Below are 22,171 nucleotides of genomic sequence, written 5' to 3'. Positions count from 1 at the left end.
TTTTAAAACTCATTCCTGAAACCCATGAGGTATGGGGTTTAGAAACCCATGTGAATAGGTGGGTATGAGCTAAATCAAACTCTTGGGTATCATTTTCATTATTTTTTCTGGTCTTTCTTTTTAACTAAAGTATAATTCTTTTTTTAGCTCTAGTTTTAATATTGATGAATAAAAAATGTGAATGTATATTTAATTTTCTTAAATACTACGTAAAAATATTTATAAACTCATATTTTAATAAGAAAAATTATCAAAAATATTAGCTTTTTTTATTTATTTCTTTTTGCAATTTTACTATCCTCTAATTTTTTTGGCAAAAATATAGAATCAACCAAAATCAAGCAGACATACAATTAGTTGAATCAAGTTTTTTTTTGTTGCATTTGAGGTTACATGGAGTGACATAAATTCGTTGAAAATTGCATCTAATTGAATCAAGTTGCATTAAACAGTATTTTCGTAAAAAATTTGGAAAATAGCATTTTTTTTTTAAATAAAAAAGTATTTTTACAATTTTTAAAAAAAAATATAGTATATTTGTAAAAATATCTTTAGCCTTAGGTATTTTTCAAAAAAATTATATTTTATTGTCAAGTGATCGTGTATAATTTTAGATTTTAATAATAAAATAATGTCTTTTGATTGTTGATTCCAATTAATTTATCAAAGAGATATATTCTTATCCTATTTTGAACCAAACAGGTGATATCAAGTATCAAGTTTCAAACCCATATCAGCTTAACCCGATTCCTGATTCCAACCCGATACCACCCAACGAATCAAACGACCCTGAGTGGGATGAATTCCAATTTCATTCTCGAATAATTCATTATAACTTCAACTTCATCGAGTGGATAAACACTGGCCTCGTGGCCTGGGCCAGCTACAAAAGTCAAGTCTTTATACCAAGTCTTACAAAATTGACTATGATTAGATTTCATGCCAAACCCCCAATTCTCTCACTTAATTTGAAGTTAAATAGTATAAACAACACATCTTCAATTAATCAGTGATACCCATATCGTCGCTGGTAATAGTTAGTTAAGCAGCCAATGAACGAAAACCGTACAGAAAATATTTTGAGCCATGAAGTTAATAAAATGAAAGGCTTGGAACAGTCCAGATGCTGTCTAATGTCCCTTCTTTTCTGCTAGACTTCCTTTGGATGCAACCCAAAAGCTTGCAAAACAGTTACAAATTTGCCATCAAACCTGCAGAGGGATATTTAAAAACACATGGTTATACATATAATAGTTGCTATATGAGACTTGGGTATACGCAACAGGGTAACTATGAACCCAAATTTGGCAGTAAATTATAACAATGAGATGCCATACAAGAAATAAAATACTAGACTAGAGCGCAAGTGCCTCTAGTATAAAAGCTAAGTAGCTAACTATTTGCTTGCTTCATTATCTGTACATTACTGACAAGTATCGATCACTTGCGTAGTTGGGCCAATAATAACTGCAGTAAACATACATGAAGAAACCTCACCAAGAGACAGGCCTGTTTAGGAAGATATTTATCAACATCTTCCCGAACTTCATGCCATCACATTCCTATGTTTTTTACTTTTTTATAACTCGTAAATACAATGGATGTGTTGGTAAATACCATTCTTTATTGACAAAAATATAGAGCACTCAATTTTCAAGCAAGTTGCCAACTGCGCTAAATGGCAAATTAAGCCTAACATGATAGTTGTAAGTTTCGGTGGTATGAAATTACTTAAGTATCGCTAAAGATGAAATTGGGGTTTTGTGGCAGAAGAGCATAGAGCTGGGTAGCAGAAGCAGCAGATCTTCTGCGACCAAGAGAAAGTAAATTATAATGGTTAAAATAGCCTATAATTCGACAAAAATGATCAAATTCCTCACGGACGTTTAGCCCTCTATTTAAAGTCTTAATTTATAGCTTTTCTAAAATTAGCATACTTTATGTAAAATAATGCTAATTGTTTAAGACCAAAATCATTGTTAAGTTATACATCAAACATAATTACGACGATCTTCTGTCCTTTTTTAAGGTTAAACAACTCTTTCAAAAATTACCATACAGTAACATGTGTGATATTCATAAACATATCTAGTAGCGACCACATATTATATCTTGTAGAAATAAGTCAACAGAGGGTTCTCACTTCTCATAGAGCCTCATACGTCGTTTCACCCAACGAAACAGTAAATTAGCCAAAATTTGGACATTGCTAGGTACTCAATTTTCTATCATTTAGCTAGCTGTCCAAGTATGCTGAACACAAGACTAATCATCTTGGCCAAGTTCACACACAAACTAACTTTACAACTTCCCCAAATTCATATCCAACTATTCAACAAAATGTGTCAGAGGAGTAGCTAAACCAATGTGTATATCTTTCAAGTCTACCACATGACGTGTAATACATTTATATTCCATAGTTGTAAGTTCTAGCGGTATGATATTTAATAGAGTATCACAATCCATTACATGTTCCTAATAGTTTTTGTTTAGGTCTTAGCAAATAGCATAGTTCTAGGTTGTAAATTTTCAGACACAATTATATTATCTTTCGCAAGTAGTAATTACAAAGGTGTATGATACTCAAGATGAAATAAAAAGGAAAATAAGCTCATACCAGACTTACATTCCAAGAACTCACTACTTGTCTTTACTTCAACAGTCAAAACTTGAAGTTTTACATATTAGATGAATTACTGTGTTAAACTTACCCATCAAGTTCCCACAATTGCATACTAACTTCTTATTCAGTTGACTAAAGCACCAGTTTGAATTCCTTTGCCAGCAAATCATCCCTGTGGAAAACAATACCATGTGTAAACAATCAAGTCACACTACATTGTTTAGGAAGCAGATATATAATATATTAATACCAGCTCTCTGCAGGTGTCCCATGTACATTGTACACCATTAAGATGAAAAGTCACTATCACTAGGCCATGCACTTTAAAAACAAATGATAGTGTTACATGCAAATTGCAGAACTCACAAAAAATAAAAGGTCAATTCAAGATGTAAAGTAGTAAACAGAAAAGTTTTACCTCTCCTGCTGTTTCTTTTGTTTTTTATTAGACCTGTATTAGCAGCATGAGGAAGCTTGACCAGGGATTCAACGGATAGAAATGCCATGCAAATCTCAGGAATATTACGAATACATGCATCCTCAAAAGTTCTTTGTTGAAGGTCGTAGCAAAAGAGCTTCCCACCAAGGAGTACTTGCCAAAGCACTTGTTTGCCATCTTTTGAATATGTAACAGGTGTAGGAAACTCAAATCTACTTATATCAACGATTATTGCAACAGAAAATTGCTTGGTCCATGATTCCTTTACACCGTAGGTATTCATCGCCCAAATATCAATGTGAGACATGTCATATATGCAATGCAAACAAAGTTTCCCTCCTAGTTTACCCACATTGACCAAACAATTCTTATCAGGAAACCGAGGGTGCGGGACCCCATGAAATTTCTCAGTTCCAAGATGAAACCCAAAAATATAAACAATCCCTAAACCATCTTTATCACTCACTAACCAATGCACGGAACAATCAACAAAAACACCATGGCAGGAAGGTGCACGCTCATGAGCAGCAAAACGTAAACGACAATCATCAAGCCTCCGCCACGAATCAGATTTAAGACTATAAATCTTAACCTTATTTCTAACCTCATTATAAAACTGAGAAATGTGTAACAGCTTATAATCATCATTAACATCATCATACCCAAAACCATAGCAGACATATTGTACCTGATTACAAGGCTTAACCGCAAGTTCATACTCCGTAACGGGTAGGTCATAGTGTTTTCGGGTGGATGGATTCCAGAAAACTATACTCGGGTGTTTCAACAAACAAATCAAACCGTTGCAAGAACCGAAAACAATGTTCCTATCTTCAGTTGGAGTATCGAACGGATTGCGTGAAAGTTATTGTTTAAAGGGATGATTTAGCAAAATAGATTCATCAGGAGTGTTCAATTTAGTAGAGTATATGTTAAGAGTATCCCAGATAATAATATTTTGATTTGATTTACTACATTTTATTAGCTGAGATTTAATGAATTTTGGGGAATCAATTAGGGCACAATAGTGTTTGGACACGCACCTGAAGCGGAGTAGAGATTTTACCGGCAAACGTGAGAAGATTTCGCCGTCGAGTAGCTTCGGTGAAAGCTGCCGTGTGTTTGACATTGTTGTGTTTTGTTTAGGGTTTTGCAAGAGCAGTTTGTTTTGTTCACTTCGGTTTCTAAAAAATCTAGTAATAAAGTAATTTTTTGTCGGTTAAATCAAAAATTAAGTTGATATCTGAATATATGAGATTATATTAAGCCCAAAAGGACCAAAACTAAAACAATATTTTTTAATATTTAAGAAGTAAAATATTTCAATTTTCATCTTAACAATTGAATTTACATGATTTAAGCCTCAAAGTGTTAAAAGTTGTTGTTGCATTACGAGAGAAGATGTTATTATAAAAATTTTATATGTGTATTCTTACCGTAAAATTCAAAAATACATAATCTAAGGAGAGTTGATGATGGAATTAATAACTACTTGTAATTAAAAGTTGTAATTGTTTTTCTTCCAGTAATTTTAAGCCTATTTTTGTTATGCCAGTTAACTTTTAGCAAACTTTTTATTAGACAGAACAGTCAATCCTAATATATTTTTAGAAAATAAACGTTCAGATGAATGGAGTGGGTTATAAATAAATAATGCAGTATCTGATTAAAAGAATGTAAACACTTTAATCAACTACAGAAGTTATAGAAATGAGCATTGTTTGTAGAACTACGATACAATATATCAGCACTCAGGTCGAAAAAGAAAGACTTGGAACCCCATCCTTGCTGTAAACTTCATGTGGGTGCATTACCAAACTTGCCAGTTGTAAAACTAAAGAACTGTAATTAGAGGTGGCCACTAGTGCGGTCCGGGCGGTCCGGGTCGGGTTAATTACGGGTTGAGCACGCGAACAACGAATACTGAACCGATACGCAAGTTGAACGAATCGGGCCGGGCCGGATTCGAACTGACAGACACAGACTCGTAACCGGCACAAGATTCGCGAGCCGTGCAGGCTGAGCCGTGCGGGCTTCGCGGGTTGGAGTTCAATTTAATTTTTTGGGCGGGATTGGTCTACGTAGCCATAACATCACTCCAAATCAGTTATGCACTGTATATTTTTGTTTTGATATTTTTTTCAATTTTAATTTAACAAGTCAACATTAATAATTATATTAAATAAATTTAATTTTAATCGATTAATTTTATTATTTTAAGTTATTGGTTAAAAGAGGACGGTTTAATTTTAGGTTTCTAATAATTCTAATTAATTATAATAATTAAGCAGGGAGAATATAAATTTTGAGAAGGTTTTATTTTTAAGAAAATAAAATGGTTAGGGAAAATAATAAAAATCTGGTTGAAACTCGGAAAAAGAAACAGAAATAGGAACGGTGGTCGGTAGCGGAGACTGAAATTGAGGGAGACGGAGAGAGAATGAGAGTTAGAGGGAGAGAGAGAGCATTAGAAATTGAGAGAGACTGAGAGTTAGAGTTAGATGAAGAATTAAAATTAGAGTGAGTGAATAAGGCATAGCTGAAGGTGATCATTGATGGAAATAAGGCAGGTGCGTGCAGCATAACCGCGGGCTCGTGCGGGCTGTGCGGGCTGTGCTCAACGCGCAGCTCGTGCGGTTTCGGTCCGTGCGGGCTCGAGCGGGCTTGTGCGGTTCCGGGTTTTAAATTTACAATTCGTAATCGGTTCATGTAATTTAACGAGTTGGGCGGGTTTGAACCGGCCCGTTTAGTGCCGAATTTTTTCCGGTTTTCTTACGAGCCGGTCCCGAATGAGCGGTTCGAACCCGCACATTTGGCCGGCTCTAACTGCAATACATATATCCGTACAAAATACCCAAACTTCATATCTAATTTAAATAAAATGCAATATCATTGGCATGAAACAGGATTTATCTGGAGTCATATAGTCATAATTAAATGAAAGACGGATAAGATGCTCTCTAGTCTCTAGTGTTCCTTCTTTTCTGCTAAACTTCATCTGTATGCAACCAACAAGCTACCAGAACAGTTTCCAAATTTGCCATCGATCCTGCAGAGAGATATTTTCAGACCACTTAGTTATCCATATAAATAGTTGCTATATATGATACTTAATTATAGACACCGGGGTAACTATGTGCTCAAACCTGAAAGTAAATTTATTACAATGAAATGACATGTAAATATATTTAATACTAGACTATAATGTAAGTGCCTCTGGTATATAACCGAACTATATGCTTGTGTCATCCCTTTTACATTTTCAGATGAGTATCAATCACTTGGGTGTTGGGTCAATTGTTCCTGCATTAAACATGCATAGAGAAACCTAACCAGGAGGCTGGTCTATTTTAGAGTCAACTTATTCTACAAACTTTCTACCATCAATTTCCATTAGCTAGTTTTTTACCAGCATGCATCATTAAAATATACACTAATATAATTATGTAACCTGTTCAAAATATATGTCTACGAACAAATAATTATATAACCAGTTTAAAATACACACACACATACATACATGATTATATAACTAAAATCATTTTAAACTCATTTTACAATGTCATTAAGATGAATTATGGTTCTTCGCAGTTTCACAAATCTCTCCACAAATGATAATCGTAACATGACTCTGAAGTCGATTTCATTAACAAATCTAGGAGCTACTACACATTATATCCAAGGGGTACCAAAAACTCATGCATAAACTAGTTCATTCTTTTTCTTTTCTTTTCTTTTTTGGCAAACAAATAGACCATTCAATTTTCAAGCAATGTGCCAATTGCCTGAGCATGCATGATGCACCTAAGTGGCACACAAATCCACAACAGAAATACTGCGATAATTATTGTGCTGATGCACTGGAAGTAAACAACATAAATAAATGGTCTCTCATAGACCTGTCCCTGTTCATGATTTCTTAACAAATTTTCAAAAAAATTATGTGTTACCTAATTTCAGAGTCAAGTATGATAAAGTTGTGTCCAAGTTCATACTGGAATCAACTTTACACTTTAGCAAATTCGTACTCCCCAAAGTTTACAAAACAGTCTTGTAATTACCTATAATCTATCTGTATATCCTCATTCTTTAAATTTGTAGGGTAATGAATAAATTCAAATTATACTGTTTTTAGTTTTAGTAGTATGACTTTACTAAAGTGTCATGATCCACTATCAAAAAAAAAGTTCATGATAGTTTCCTAATTTTATTAGATTAGGCCTTTGGCAATAACATAGTTCTAGGAGGCAAAGTTTAAGATGTAGGTATATTATCTTTGGCCCAGATGCAAAACATATGCACATTAGAGAACTGGAGTACTTCAAATTCTTTGTGAACACAAAAGAGGATACAGTTAGAGAACCTATTGTTGTCAGTGAGAAAAGCGGAAGGATATGGAAATTTCGAGGACGATATGCACCCGTACAACAACTAAATCAAAGACCACAGACACAGAGCACCATTCTGCCGGCTAGAAAAATTGCTCCAAAAATAACAAACAGGATTGATATTGAGAAACATAAGTAGTAGCTAATACACATCTATCTTTTAGAAAATACTCAACAGAGGGGTTCCCATAGAGCCGCATCCCTCATGCACCGTCTCAGTCGTTTCACCCCAACCAGTGCAGTAAATAATCCAAAATTAATCCAAAATTTTAACTATACTGAGAGCGCTCAGTTTTCTATTAACCTGCTAGCTCTCATAGTATGCTGAACACAAAACTAATCTGCCAGTTGTCCTAGTACGCTGAACACAAAACTAACTACCATGGCGAAGTTCATAAACAAGCCAACTTCACAACTTAACAACATTCATATCCATCAATTCAACAAAATGTATCATATGATATGAGTAACTTCCGCCAATGTGTATAATGCTCAAATATACATATGATGTGCAATACATATATATTTTAAAGTTGTGATCTATAATATATTTCTGGAAATGTTAGTTTAGGTCTTGGCAAATAACATGGTTCAAGGTTGTAAATGTTTAGATGCAGTTATGATTTGGCAAGAAGAAATTACAGAGGTGTACGATACTCAAGATAGAATAAAAAGGAAAGTAAGCACATGCCAGAATTACATTATATGAATTTAGTAATTTACTTCCAACAGTTATAAGTTGAACTTTAACATAAAAGATGAATTACTGCAGAAATGTGTTGTAAAACTTACACATCAAGTTCCCGCAATTGCATACTAATCTATTATTAGTTAACTAAAGCACCAGTCTGAATCCCTTGGACAGCAGAAGAAAATCCTCTCTGTAGAAAACAATACTACGTGTAAACAGTCATGTAAAATAAAATTGTACATGAAGCAAAGATATTGTATAGTAGTGTTTTGTAGAATCCAATCCAGTCTATCACTAGGAAATGCACTTCAAACAAATGCTAGTGTTACATGCCAACTACAGAGCACATATAAAGACTAAATAATGAATTCTAGATGTAAATAGCAGTAACCTTAGAAGTTTTACCTCTTCTTGCGCTCCCTTGTGTGTTTTAACAAACCTATATTAGAAGCATGAGGTTGAGGAATCTTGACCAAGATCTTCACAGATAAAAATGCCATGCAAATCGAAGGAATATCAGGAATACATGCATCCTTAAAAATTCTGAGTTGAAGGTCATACCAGAAAATCTTCCCCGCATATGTTACTTGACAAAGCACTTGGTTGCCATCTTTTGAATACGTAAAAGGAGTAGGAAACTGAATAATTCTAAAATCAACATATAGTTCAACAGAAAATAACTTGGTTCATGATTTCTTTTTACCATAGGTATTCATTGCCCAAATATCAATGTGACTCGTCTCATAAATGCAATGTAGACAAAGTTTGCCTCCTAGTTTATTCAAATTAACAAAAACATTCTTGTCGGAAAATCGAGGGTGCGGAACACCATGATATTTCTCCGTTCCGAGATGAAACGCAAAGATATAAGCAATCCCAAAACCAGATTTTTCACTCACTAACCAATGCACGGAATCATTCAGGAAAACACCATTGATCGAAGGTGAGCCCTCACGAGTAACGAAACGGAAAGGACAAGCATCAAGTATCCTCCAGGAACTAGATTTAAGATTATAAATCCTAACTTTATTTTTAGCCTCACTCAAGTACTGAGTAATGCGTAACAACTTATAATCATCATTAGCACGATCATACCCGAATCCATAACACACAAATTGTATCTGATAAAAAGGATTAACAGGAAAGTCAACCTCGGAAAAAGGTAGGTCATCGTGTTTTCGGGTGGATGGATTCCAGAGAACAATACTAGGGTGATTTAATAAACAGATTAAACCATTACAATAACCCAAAACAACAGTCGCATGACCGTCATCATCAGTTGAGTAACCGACTAATCTAAAACCTTAAGGTATTATAGAGGAAGACCCAAATTAGATCATATATTTAACACTCCCCTCACTCGAAAGCGCATTTATGGGTCGAAGAGTGGAACACCGGCACCATCTTTGGGGCATTAATTGTGTTTAGTGTTTACATTAAATTGTGAGAATGTTGGGGTGGCTGAGAATCGAACCTTAGTTCTCCCGTCAGCCTAAACTCTGATACCATGTTACCTTTTATGTTTAAACAAGCATGAAAAAGGTAGAGTAATAGCACCCAAGAACTTTATAAATTTGGAAAAGATAACTACAAAATGCTTAGGAATAAAATCAGGAGCTAAGGTCCCTAATATCAGTACAGAGACAGTGCATAACTCTAACAAACTATCACACTGAAATTACCACACTATCCCTAGACTTGAAGCACAAACTATGAGTTGTAAGTGGTCCTCAGTGAGAGCAGGAGAGTAAGGTTGAAAAGGCAGGGCCCTACAAGATCACCAACAGGTGCAGAAAATGCTAACATAAAATGTGACACCTTTCTACTTTATTATGCAAGGGAAAATATTAGAGATGGACTAGGTGGCTGCTCCTTGAAGGTGTATCATCACTCCCCCTCAAGTTGCACGACAGTGGGAATAGAAGTGCAAAGCTTGTTGAGTAAGTAATTGTGTTGTTTAGCAGACAAAGGCTTGGTCAGAATATCTACTAGCTGAGCATGAGAGGGGACATACTGCGTCACAATGGAACCTGACTTGATCTTGTCACGCACGAAGTGACAATCCACTTCGATGTGCTTTGTACATTCGTGAAGTACAGGGTTTGCAGCAATGGAAAGGGCTGCTTGATTGTCACATTTGAGAATGGTGAGTGGAAGATTGTGCAGTCCAAGATCTTTGAGAAGAGTAGACAACCAGGTGATCTCATACGCAGTAAAAGCCATAGCACGGTACTCCGCCTCTGCAGTTGATCGAGCCACAATGGTTTGTTTTTTAGATTTCCAGGAAATTGGTGAATCTCCAAGTAAGATACAGAAGCCAGAGGTTGATTTTCGTGAAGCAGCACAGCTGGCCCAATCACTGTCACAATAGGCAGTGACTTGGGCAGCAGAAGAAGGCAAGCAAAATGTCTTGATTAGGATTGCTTGCAAGATATCTTAAAACACGCTGGCAGCTTGCATATGGACAGAAGTGGGTGACTGCATGTATTGAGCTAGAACATGAACGGGGAAGATGATATCAGGTCTAGTAGAGGTGAAGTAGATTAGGTGTCCTAACAGTCTTTGATATACTTGTGGGTTCTACAGAGGTGTGCCCTTTTCAGGAGTGAGTTTGAGGTGCAAGTCCAGAGGAAGTTCAAGGGGTGTGGTGTCGAGTAATTTGTACTCAGTAAGAAAGTTTGTTGTATACTTTCTTTGAGAGAGCCTGATTCTGATCTGCTGATCTCCAACCCCAGAAAGTAAGTGACATCCCCCAAGTCCTTCATGTTGAACACTTGCGAGAACATGGTTTTGAGTGACTCAATTGAGTGATTACAGTTTCCACATATCAGTAAGTCATCAATATAGATCAAAATCAGCGTAATGGAGTGATCTTGAGCAAGAATAAATAAACTGTAATCTGCTTTAGATTGAATGAATTTCATAGAAAGAAGAGTTATTGAGAGCTTACTGAACCAATTTCGCGGTGCCTGCTTCAACCCGTAGAGGGATTTTTTTAGCTTGTAAACCAGTGTACCCGCAGTCAATTTGATTGGAACGGAATCAATAGCTATCCTGCTCCCAACACCAGTATACCCCTTAGGCATGTGCATATAAACTGTTTCATCCAATTCTCCATGTAAGAACGCGTTACTAACATCCATTTGTACAGCAACTCAGTTCTTGATTGCAGTAACAGCTGGAAGAGCTCTAATAGTGGTCATTTTCGCCACAGGGGCAAATGTTTCCCCATAATCCAATCCATGAATTTGTCTGTAGCCTAAAATGACCAGTCTCGATTTATATTTATCGATAGTTCCGTCTGGCAAGTACTTGGTTTTGTATAGCCACTTGCACCCAATGGCTCTTTTTCCTGATGGAAGAGGCACGACATCCCAGGTGCTATTTTTCTCTAAGACATCCAGCTCACAGTTCATGGCGTCGACCCAGTGTTGGTGAGACACAGCTTGTTTAAAAGATACTGGATCAGGATTAGAGACAAGTGTTGACAGAAAATAATGGAATTGAGGTGAGACAAGCTGAGTGGTAACTTGATTCACAGAGGAGACATAGTCTTGCAGAGGAGACATAGTCTTGCATCCAATTGAGGTTTTTGAGTCTGCCTTGTAGACCTCCTGGTAGGAATAATATTAGAGGCATCATTTGGAGGATCTTGATCATTGGTCTGCAGATTTTCAGTATCGGAATCAGATGTGTGAACATGTGTTTGAAAGTTATCATCATAGTGAGGATTGGTAGGAACAAAGGCCAGTTTAGTTGGGGGAGGCTACATATAAGGTTTATCAGTGTTTGGGTTTAAGGGCATTATATGCTCTATAAAGATCACATTTCGAGACACAAATATTTCATTAGTTGTGAGATTCAGGAGCCTGACACCTTTCTGTGAAGGGGGAGAAACACACAGGGAATACCCTTGGGTTTGAATTTATCAGCTGTATGATCATTATTTGTGGCGAATGCAAGTCACCCAAAGACCTTAATATGATCTTAGGTGGGTTGGAGTTCGAACAGCACTTCATAGGGGGTTTTATTGTCAATTATAGAACTAGGAATTCTGTTGAGAAGATGTGATGCAGTCAACACACAATCACCCCAATACTTAAGATCTAATCCTGATTGAAAACGCAGAGCACGAGCAATTTCAAGAATGCTTCTGTGCTTCCTCTCGACACGAGCATTCTGCTGCGGTGTATAGGGACATGAGGTTTGGTGAATCATTCCAGAATCAGCAAAAAAGGACTTGCTATTTGTATCACACAGCTCAAGAGCATTATCTGATCGAACAACTTCTATGAATTTATGAAATTTTTTAGTAACATATTTACAAAATATTCTCAGACTATCCAGGGCATCATTTTTGTGTTGTAACAGGTAAATCCAGGTCATACGGGAATAATCATCAATAATTGTGAGAAAATAGTGATACTTATCTCTAGTGCAGACCTTGTACGGGCCTCAGGTATCTATGTGAATCAATTGAAAATAAGAGGTGGCACGAGGGGTTCTTACAGGAAAAGGCTTCTTGGTGAACTTGGTCATAGGACAAGTGATGCAGATGCTCTTGGAGTCAGCAACAAATGGCTTGAGCTCTGGAATGTATTTAAGTTTAGAGCCAGGTGCATGACCTATTCGGTGATGCCATAGAGTATACAAGTCTGATGAAGAGGTGCGAGACAAGTTGCTTGAGGAGCCAGCAGTATGACACTGAATCTCTGTAGGACTCGCATGATCTAGATAGTATAGGCTTCCTTGAGCATAAACAATAGCTTTGGTTTCTGAAGTCCTTGAGTCTGAGATGACACATGTTGTTGGATGAAACTGCACTGAACAATATTGTCTTTGGCTAGTTTTTGAATGGATAGTAGATTATGTTGGAACCTTGGCACAAACAACACATCTTTTAAGGTGAGACCCTTCAAGGTGAAATCACTAATGTGTAAAATTGTTGCAGCAGCCCCTGTTAGCAGGTGAATTGTATAGTTGGGAGGTGCTACTCTCACATTTGTAAGGTTTTTTAGAGAGTTTGTCATGTGGTCAGTAGCCCCGGAGTCCAAAATCCAATCAGTTGGATTAGCATTCACCAAACAACAGGTAACCATACCAGAAAAACAATTATCTAGTTCATCATCAGTCTCTCCCGCTTTTGCAGATTGCAGTAAGCTCGTACCAGGCATTAACTTTAAAAGTTGTTCAAGTTGCTGAGAGGTAAAAGTAACTGAGCCAGAGTCCACCTTTTCAGTACTGCCTTGTGCCACATTGACTTTCCTCTAGCCTCCTGGTTTGCTCCATTTTGCAGGTTGACTATCATCATCATCATTTTCATTATTGTTTGGTAAATTGGGTGTATTGCATTCTATTAAGGGGTGATTTAGAAAAATGGGTTTATCGAGAGTGTTGATATTAGCAGAGTACATGTTTTCAGTATCCCAAATACTAACATTTTGATTTGATTCACTACATTTAAGGAACTGGGTTTTGATGAAATGAGGGGAATCAATTAGGGCATAGTGATGTTTCGAAACACACCTGAAACGGAGAAGAGATTTTACCAGAAAACGTGAGAATATCTCGCCGTCGATGAGCTCTGGTGGAAGACGTGGAAGGTCCGACATTGCTGTAGCTTAGCTTGCCCGAAGGGTTTTGCAAGAGCGCTTTGTTTTGTTAACTTTGCTTTCTAAAATTAGCTTATACTTCACTGAAGAGTAAACGGGTGGTGGCCTTATTTATCATTTTGGTGTATATAATGGTCCAAATTGTTATTTTTGAAAATTAAGGCCCTATTTGTCACCTCATAATGGACAATCATGTAACGTTTTAGTTTTTTTTTCCAAAACCTAAAACGTCACTTCGTGTGACGTTTTACATTGATTTTTTTATTTTTAAAAGGTGGCAAAACGTTACTTAAAGTTATGTTTTGGTTTCTAACGGTACATCATTTAGCGTTTTGCCCCCCAAAACACCACTTTATGTCATGTTTTACATATATAATTTTTTAATAAAAATTATTTTTAACCTCAAATAAAAAATTATTAATTTCTAAAATACTAAAAAAAATATTTAAATTGTTTCTAAAACAAAAGGGGATAGGTGAACCCTTAAATGTTAAAGATTATTAAAATTAAGTTACACTTTTAAATTTAAAATTATTTAATTTAAAATTTACATTTGTGGTAATATTTATTAATTTTTTTAAATATTTCTAAAACCCTTTGGATTGTTGAACCCTAAATGTTAAAAATTGTTAAATTTTGGTATAATATTTATAAAAATTGAATATGTTTTGGCTCGTACAGGAGTATGTATGTACGAGCTCAGAATTCATTTGTAATCATAAAATATATACACACACATGGTATGCGACGACGACATAAGCATCATTTCGGTTATGTGGAATTGTCACATTCAGCAACTTCCCTCGATCACATTACACATATTGTCACATAAAATGGTTTAGCATACACAGACCATTACTGCAAATTTAATATTTTGAATCACATGTCATAACAGAAACAAAAAGTACATAAAGGATCTGGAATAACAAGTCATTATAAAAACAAACATAAAAGGAATTCTTTCAGCAAAGAGTTCAGATAATCTGTTATGTCCCTTCAATTTGAGCTCCAACTTCCTCATAGTGCAACCGCAAAGCTATCCAACACAGCTGCCACTGCACCAATGATCCTGCACAGAAGGACCTTTCACAAACAATCAGTTTCGTATAGGCACCGGGGTAATTATGCAGTTAAATTTGGCAGTAAATACTACGATAAAATGTCATGATCCGAGTTAAAATTCTTAATACTAGAATGTAATCACCTCAAGGATGTTACCTAACCTGACTATTTACTTGGCTCATCACTTTAACATTACTTAATGAGTAATGAATATATACACTTCAATAGTTAGGCATAAAAAAAATTACAAGAAGAATATAAACAAAGTCATTTGATAATTTATCAACTTCTTCCTAGAACTTCCCTTTCCTTCCATCCATTTCCTATATATCGTCATCATTTTAAAAGCACAAACTACGGTATGTATTAAGAATTAACTAAAACCAAAAACATTTCAAGTCATATGTCAAACATAATAAAGCTAAAACTATGCTACTTTACTGAGGTTTCACAACACTTTCCACAAATGAATAGTACTAACACATTGATGCAGGACAGGAACATGAATCGAATATAGTAATACTGGATAATCGAACACGCATAATAATATCTACCTCAATTGGTTTCTAAACACAGGAGCGACTAAATCGCGTCTCTCAAACCAAGGGAAATAAATCTCTGATAGACCAAGGCGCATATCAAATTGGGGTAATCTAAATAACTAGGCCTACCAGCCTATTCTTGATATATAAATAATCTATGAATGCTAACTACATATTAAGTATATAATGAATTATATAAAACCTCCCTTCTACTTTTACTTCCATTCCTCATCACAAGTCATTTGTATAAACATATCTAGTAGTATATGCACTCTGTTATGTAAAAATAGAGCAACAAGTGGATACTCATAAAGCCTCATCAATCCGAATCACCTCAATCAATACAACAAAAAATCCAAATTTCTGAAGATTTTAGAGCACCCAGTTAAGCAGCAAACTGCTAAACGCAAGCCAAAACAGAAACATTGTGATAATCTCAGTGCCGCAAGTAAACAAAAACAAATTATTGGTTTCTCAGAGGCACATCCAGGCTCCCTTCTGATAACAATATTAAAAACTCAATACTTTCCCTACTTATGCAATCATTCTTATCACGTTAAAATACAAGTTCAATAAAAGTAAACAAGCCATAATCATCAAATTCATATGCAAACTGACTTTACAATTACCACAATTCATATTCTTCGTGTTCATGTGAAGGGTCTTGTGACCTGGGAGTACCTATAACCGATCTTTATATCTTTATAGTTTAAATTTGGGTAATTCATTTGAATCTGTATAGTTGTAAGTGTTTAAGATATGACATTATCAAATTATTATCACGGATCTTACCAATTAGTTTCCTAGACGTACAGGAACCAGTTTAGGAATACTCGAATTAGTTCAGGTACTAGCCAAAAAAATAGTTTCAGGTTGTATAGGCACGATAATGTTTGACAAGGGATAACTATTGAGTACAGAATTTGAAGATTATATATATAATTAGCTCCTGTGTAACTTACATTTCAGGAATTAACTAATTTACTTAATGAGTGAAAATTTCATTTCTACGTAATTAATGTATTGCTACGGAAGATATTGTAGAACTTACCCTTCAAGTTCCATTAAAGCACCAGTTTGAATCCCTTTGATAGAAAATCGTCTCTGAGGAAAAACAATACCATATGTCAACTATCAAGTTATATTAAATTGTATACGAAGCAGAGCTATTGCTATAAAACTCTATACAGGTATATAGTGTTTACCATCAAGGCTAGAACTCACTGTCACAAGGCAGTGCACTTTGCACAACATAAACTAGTGTTCACGCCTATTGCAAAGCTTTAATAAAAAGTCAAATTTAGATGTAAATAGTAGTACAGAGCAAAGAGAAGCTGTACCTCTTGTTTTTCCTCCATCCTTGTTTTGAATATACATTAGCAGCATGAGGAAGCTTGACCAGAGATTCCTCAAACACAAAAGCCTTGCAAAACATTAAAACATCAGGAAGACATGTGAATTTGACTTTTTTGAGTCGAAGGTCATACCAAAGAAGGTTCCCACCAATGATTTGTTGCAAAAGCACTTGTTTTCCATCCTTTGAGAACGTAATTGGTGTCGGACACTCAAAATTTCTAGCATCAACATATTGTGCAACAGAAAACAACTTAGTCCATGATTCCTTGACACCGTAATTATCCATAACCCAAACATCCATATGACTCTTGTCATAACTGCATATCAGACAAAGTTTCCCTCCTAACTTATCCATAGTCCCCAAAAAACTCATGTCAGAAAATGGAGGATGCGGAACCACATGATACTCCTCAGTCCCAACATGAAACGCATAAATTCTCGCAATCCCGCAACTTAATTTCTTATTCACTAAATAATGCAAGGAACCTTCAATAAAAACCCCACGGGGACCAGCCGCGAGGTCAGCAGTAGCAAAACGAAAAGGACAATAATCAAGTCTCCGCCACGAATCAGATTTCAAACTATAAATCCTAACCTTATTTCTAACCTCATTATAAAACTGAGTTATACGAAGCAGCTTATAATCATCATTCACATCATCATATCCAAAACCATAAACCTCATATTCAATTATATTACTAAGATGCACAGCAAGGTCAATCTCGCAACTGGGTAGTTTATAATATTTTCGAGTTGATGGATTCCAGAAAACAATTTTAGCGCAAGACGGGTCATTAACTAAATCAGCTCTCAACAAACAAATCAACCCGTTACACGAACCCAAAAGATTGGCACGCTCTGCAAACGGAGTATCTGAGGGATTGGGCTTATGGTAAATTTCGAAAGGATGGTGTAGTAAAATGGGATTATCAAGTGAGTCTAATTCTACAGAGCTTATTTCAAGAGTATTCCAAGTTATTATACTTTTAGGGTTTAAATTGTATTTTAGCAGTTGAGATTTTATAAATTTTGGGGAATCAATTAGGGAACAATAGTGTTTGGACACACACCTGAAACGGAGTAGAGACTTCACCGGTAATCGTGAGAAGATCCCGCCGTCGATTAGCTCCGGCGGTAGCTTCGAAATGTCTGACATTTTGTGTCTTCTGGGGATGTGAGCCAGGGTCTGGAGGGTAATAGCAAAAAAAAAGGGTTTTTCTCGTATATACCCAAATTTTACAATTTTTTTGTAAAAATACTGTTATTTTAAAATAAATTGTAAAATTATTATATTTCAAAAAATATTTCCAAAAATACGGAGGTTGCATTTGCAATCATATCTGCAATTGCTAGTAACCATATATGCAATCAAAAATGCAAATTTAAAAAAATATGTTAAAAAATATATTTAGTTGCAAAATAAGTTGTCCAGTGGGTTGCAAATGGCGAAAAATAAGTGTCTCTGCGGGGTCAATACTAATACCACAAAAGTAACCATAAAATCAACTAAAAACAACCCCCAAAATCAACAAATCATATATGGTTTGTAACTAAACTCTTTTTCGAATTAGACCATCCACATTCATCATATTAGACCTAATTCGCTGCGTATTCGCAACTAAACTCTTTTTCAACTTCACAATCTCCGATCTCCCCTCTTTCTCTCCACCTAGGGTTTCAATTTCATTAATCAGTAGAAAAATACAAACAATGGTAAATTATTTTCACAATAGAACAATTTATTCCAGCTTATATATTTACCGAGGATGGAATGTTCGTGTGTAAATCTTACATTCCCTTACAGTTATTCAATGTAACCACTATTAAGTATCAAAGATATAGAAGCTTGATACTTGGCCTTGTACTCACTCCAGAGCTGATCAACTGTTTTGCCTAAGAGCTCGACAAAGAAATTGTCACTATAGGTATCTCTCATCTTGTTGAGTTCGGCCACAAAATCGCACCTGAGACTATTACATTAGTCCAAGAATAAAAAATTGTTGTTTTTATTTGGTCATCTTCGAGTGTGTGGATTCGGCTGCTTTGTTAGAAGATGAAGACATATATGATTTGTGTGTGGATATGGGAAGGAGAGAGAGGTAGCGAGAGGAGAGTAAGAGAGAGGGAAGAAAAGTTAAAAAAAGGAATGGGAAGATGAAGATGATATTTTTGTAATTTAATTACTTGTATGTTTAAAAAGACAGTAAATTTGCAAGATTTTAAGTAAGATAGTAGAGTTGCAAATAAATATCCAAAATTTGGTATATTTGTCAAATTCCCAAAAGGGGGGTGAAGGACCCATTTTTTGGTGGGAGATGGAGTTTATGAAATTTAAAATACCCATTTTACTTTGGAAAAAGAGGTTATTTCAAAATTACGTTTTTTAATTTTTTTTGTAAAAATACGATTTTGCAATCTGCTACAACTAGATGCAATCTCAAATACAACCCGATACAAGTTCAAATGAAATCAAAAAAAAATTTAATACTTTTCAGATAAGTTGTAATTACTTTTTGTTGCAAAACCGTATTTTCGAAATTTTTTATAAATATGATAAAATTGTAAATAAACTTAAAAAAATAGTATTTTTGATAATTTTTCAGAAAAATACCCATTATAAGTTGGTACAGCAAATTTTATCCATTTAAATTCGCATTCATGAATTGGTTATTCGTGTTACACATTCTTTAGTTAAGTACATATACGCATTTATGAGTATCATATATAACGGGTTAATAGGCTAAAACATAATTGAACTTGCAGTTGGGTAACTGAATTCAAAAAACTTGCAGTCAACTCATTAAATTGATAAAAACTTGCATTTAGGTAACTGAACTCGAAAAACTGCCCGCAAGGACTTGATTAAAGAGGGGATAACTATCCTCTTGGTCACAAGTTCGAATCTCACATGAGGAGAATTTATGATTATGCTTCCTGAGACAAAGTCTGCCACTTAAATGCGGTTTACCTTGGTTCACGTGATTTGCAGGCTATTACGTGAGCCCATGGGGTTTACCCAGTATGCACCCTAAGGGTAGCGGCTGGGGGTTCCCTATGATAAAAAAAATCGAAAAACTTGCAATTAACTCATTAAACTGATAAAAACTTGCATTTAGCTAAATTTCGTTAACGTACGATAACGGAATGAACGGATGTTTAATCAAAAAATTTAAATTCTATAATTTATAAATTTCATAAAAACGATAATTTAAAAAGCTTCATAAATTTATAAGTAATTTTTTAAAAAAATAAGTACTTAATAAAGAAAAATAATTGATTTATTTAAAAAACTAATTGATTTAAGAAAAAATTCAATGTATTTATTTAGCAAAAAACACTTATTTAGCAAAGAACACTAATTGATATATCTAGAAAATAAACTAACATAACGATTTTTTAAAAAAAAATATTAACTGATTTATTTAAAAAAAGAAATGAAAACCATTAATTGATTTATTTGAAAAAATAAATAAATAAACTAACAATTTCCGTTGAAATGAAAGATGATTTAACGTTTATGCAATTTTTTTAATATTTAATGACTAAATTGCAAATTAAATGTAATTCAGTGATCCGTTAGCAAGATTTTTTGGTTCAATGACCTACTTGGAAGTTGATGATGAGTTCATTGATGTTTTAGCCTATTAACCCCATCGGATACGTATTTGTCACTTGGGTATTGATATGGATATAAAATACATCCTAAAGACACATTAAATGTCAAATTAATTACAATTGGGCTTCTTTTCTGAATTCCAGTACAGACGTGTCTGGTCCAAACTTGTAGCATACTCAAGACGACCCATGTAGACATGGCCACCAGCAGAGGTCGTCAAGGTCCATGAACATAACTGTTCACGGACTAGGCCTAATACGACCGGAAGAGCAGATACATGTGTCCAAAATGGACTCAAAGTCCTACACAGAAGGTTCTGGAGTTCCTTCCCTTATAGGACTCCTAATCACCATCGAAGTTGGAGACTTGTCCACCAAGTCTCCCAACACAAGTCTAACCCTAGACTCACCTCTTGTTAGGAATATGGCATAGGCTTGATGATAAGTTCACCAAAATACCTTAGCATATTTAATTGAGTGTTTTTTTAGCTCTCGGCGGATGATCACTCTAACATCCGTTGAGAGTGTAGCTTATGTTTTGATAAGTTTTGTAACACATTCCTGCATACTACAATACCTTGGAGAATCTAGAGGTTGTAGGATATTCAAAGTCATGTTGACTACTAGATTTATATGCAAAATAGGTTGGATAATTGTATATATTAGATGCCTTGTAATTCTGCATAAGTGAAATAGAGTTAACTGCTATGGAAGAATTTTAACGGATGATTCTACAAGTTTTCAACGGATGATCCAAGTCACATTCAACAGATGATCTAATAAAGTTTCGGCGAATGATCCAACACAATTTCAACGGATGATCCAGTGAAGTTTCAATGGATATTCTAATTCAAATTGCAGTTGATAGTGACTTGACAATCACATGGGTTGATTAGATGCAAACGGAATGTGGCAGCCTATTTACTGGTTTTAGAGAACAAAGAAGCATTTCCATTTCCATGATAATTTAAAGATATTCAAAGATGCTGGATTGAGAAATGAAGAAGCATGTAATTAGACTAAGACATATTTGTCTTATTAGTTTGTCTTTTTATAATGTAACTTGATGATATATAAACTGTTAGGTCACACAACACTGTAGAAGGGGGTTGAATACAGTGTAAAATACAATCAAATCGATTTCGAACACAAGTAACAGTAAATATATATATTCAATATAATAAACTCTGTTACAATAGAACTGTTCTCTCTCAGTGATGAACAAATATCACGAGAGCTGCTAGGTTACAATGTATGATCTTCTCGATAATGATAACACATGGAGTGTAAACCTATGTCTGTGTTTATATAGTACACAGTTACAATATAACTTCTAATTGATATGGAATATAATTATGTCTCCTAAAATATATCAATCAGATATCTTATACAAGTCTTCTTATCTTCAAACTCTTTCCATGCATATATTCTTTTGTATTAGTCTTGATCTTCTTTCTTGTAAATCAGCTTCCTTCCTTAACTGTTAGTCCTCCCGTACTTATGTTCTGATATCCATCTTCTGATATTTATCTTCTGATAATCTAAGTTCTGATATCCTTAAGCTCCGACTTCTAGTAAGTACTGATTCCAGTAAGTACTGATATTTCCTGTTTGTTAAGATCTGAAAACTAAACATGAAACATATTAGACATGACATCTCAAATATATCTAACAATCTCCCCCAACTTGTAAATTGTGCAAAAATATACAAGTTAATAGATTTAATGATGTCAAAAACATTTAAGTTCAAATGCAATGAGAGTTTAATAAGACTATTAACTACAACTTACAGTCCTTGTAGCTTTACCAACTTCACTGGATCAATCTGAATCCATAATAATTC

At 35.0% G+C, this 22,171-nt stretch overlaps 2 protein-coding genes across 3 annotated transcripts; both read right to left on the bottom strand.

Moving 5' to 3' along the window:
- Positions 1-935: 935 nt before the first annotated feature.
- LOC141719837 (F-box protein CPR1-like) lies at positions 936-3,924 on the bottom strand (the record flags this gene model as incomplete). Its single annotated transcript, XM_074522206.1, has 3 exons — positions 936-1,211; positions 2,712-2,795; positions 3,042-3,924. Coding segments are annotated over 3 exons (987 nt in total), but the record flags the coding sequence as incomplete, so codon positions are not given.
- A 10,585-nt stretch (positions 3,925-14,509) lies between these two features.
- LOC141721207 (F-box protein CPR1-like) lies at positions 14,510-18,836 on the bottom strand. Of its 2 annotated transcripts, none has more exons than XM_074524018.1 (3): positions 16,698-18,836; positions 16,409-16,461; positions 14,510-14,836 (listed from the first exon to the last, which is right to left on the bottom strand). In XM_074524018.1, exons 1-2 carry the CDS (start codon positions 17,867-17,869, stop codon positions 16,422-16,424), a joined length of 1,212 nt encoding a protein of 403 aa, XP_074380119.1. In that variant the 5' UTR covers positions 17,870-18,836; the 3' UTR covers positions 14,510-14,836; positions 16,409-16,421. The 2 variants fall into 2 exon arrangements, with proteins under 2 accessions (XP_074380119.1, XP_074380118.1); XM_074524017.1 differs by having other exon boundaries at positions 14,510-14,822; positions 16,698-18,834.
- Positions 18,837-22,171: the final 3,335 nt, after the last annotated feature.

Source organism: Apium graveolens, chromosome 4 (assembly GCF_009905375.1).
Source record: "Apium graveolens cultivar Ventura chromosome 4, ASM990537v1, whole genome shotgun sequence".
NCBI lineage: Eukaryota > Viridiplantae > Streptophyta > Magnoliopsida > Apiales > Apiaceae > Apium > Apium graveolens.
Note: the sequence above shows the minus strand (reverse complement) of the source record. Positions and strands in the feature narration are given on the sequence as shown.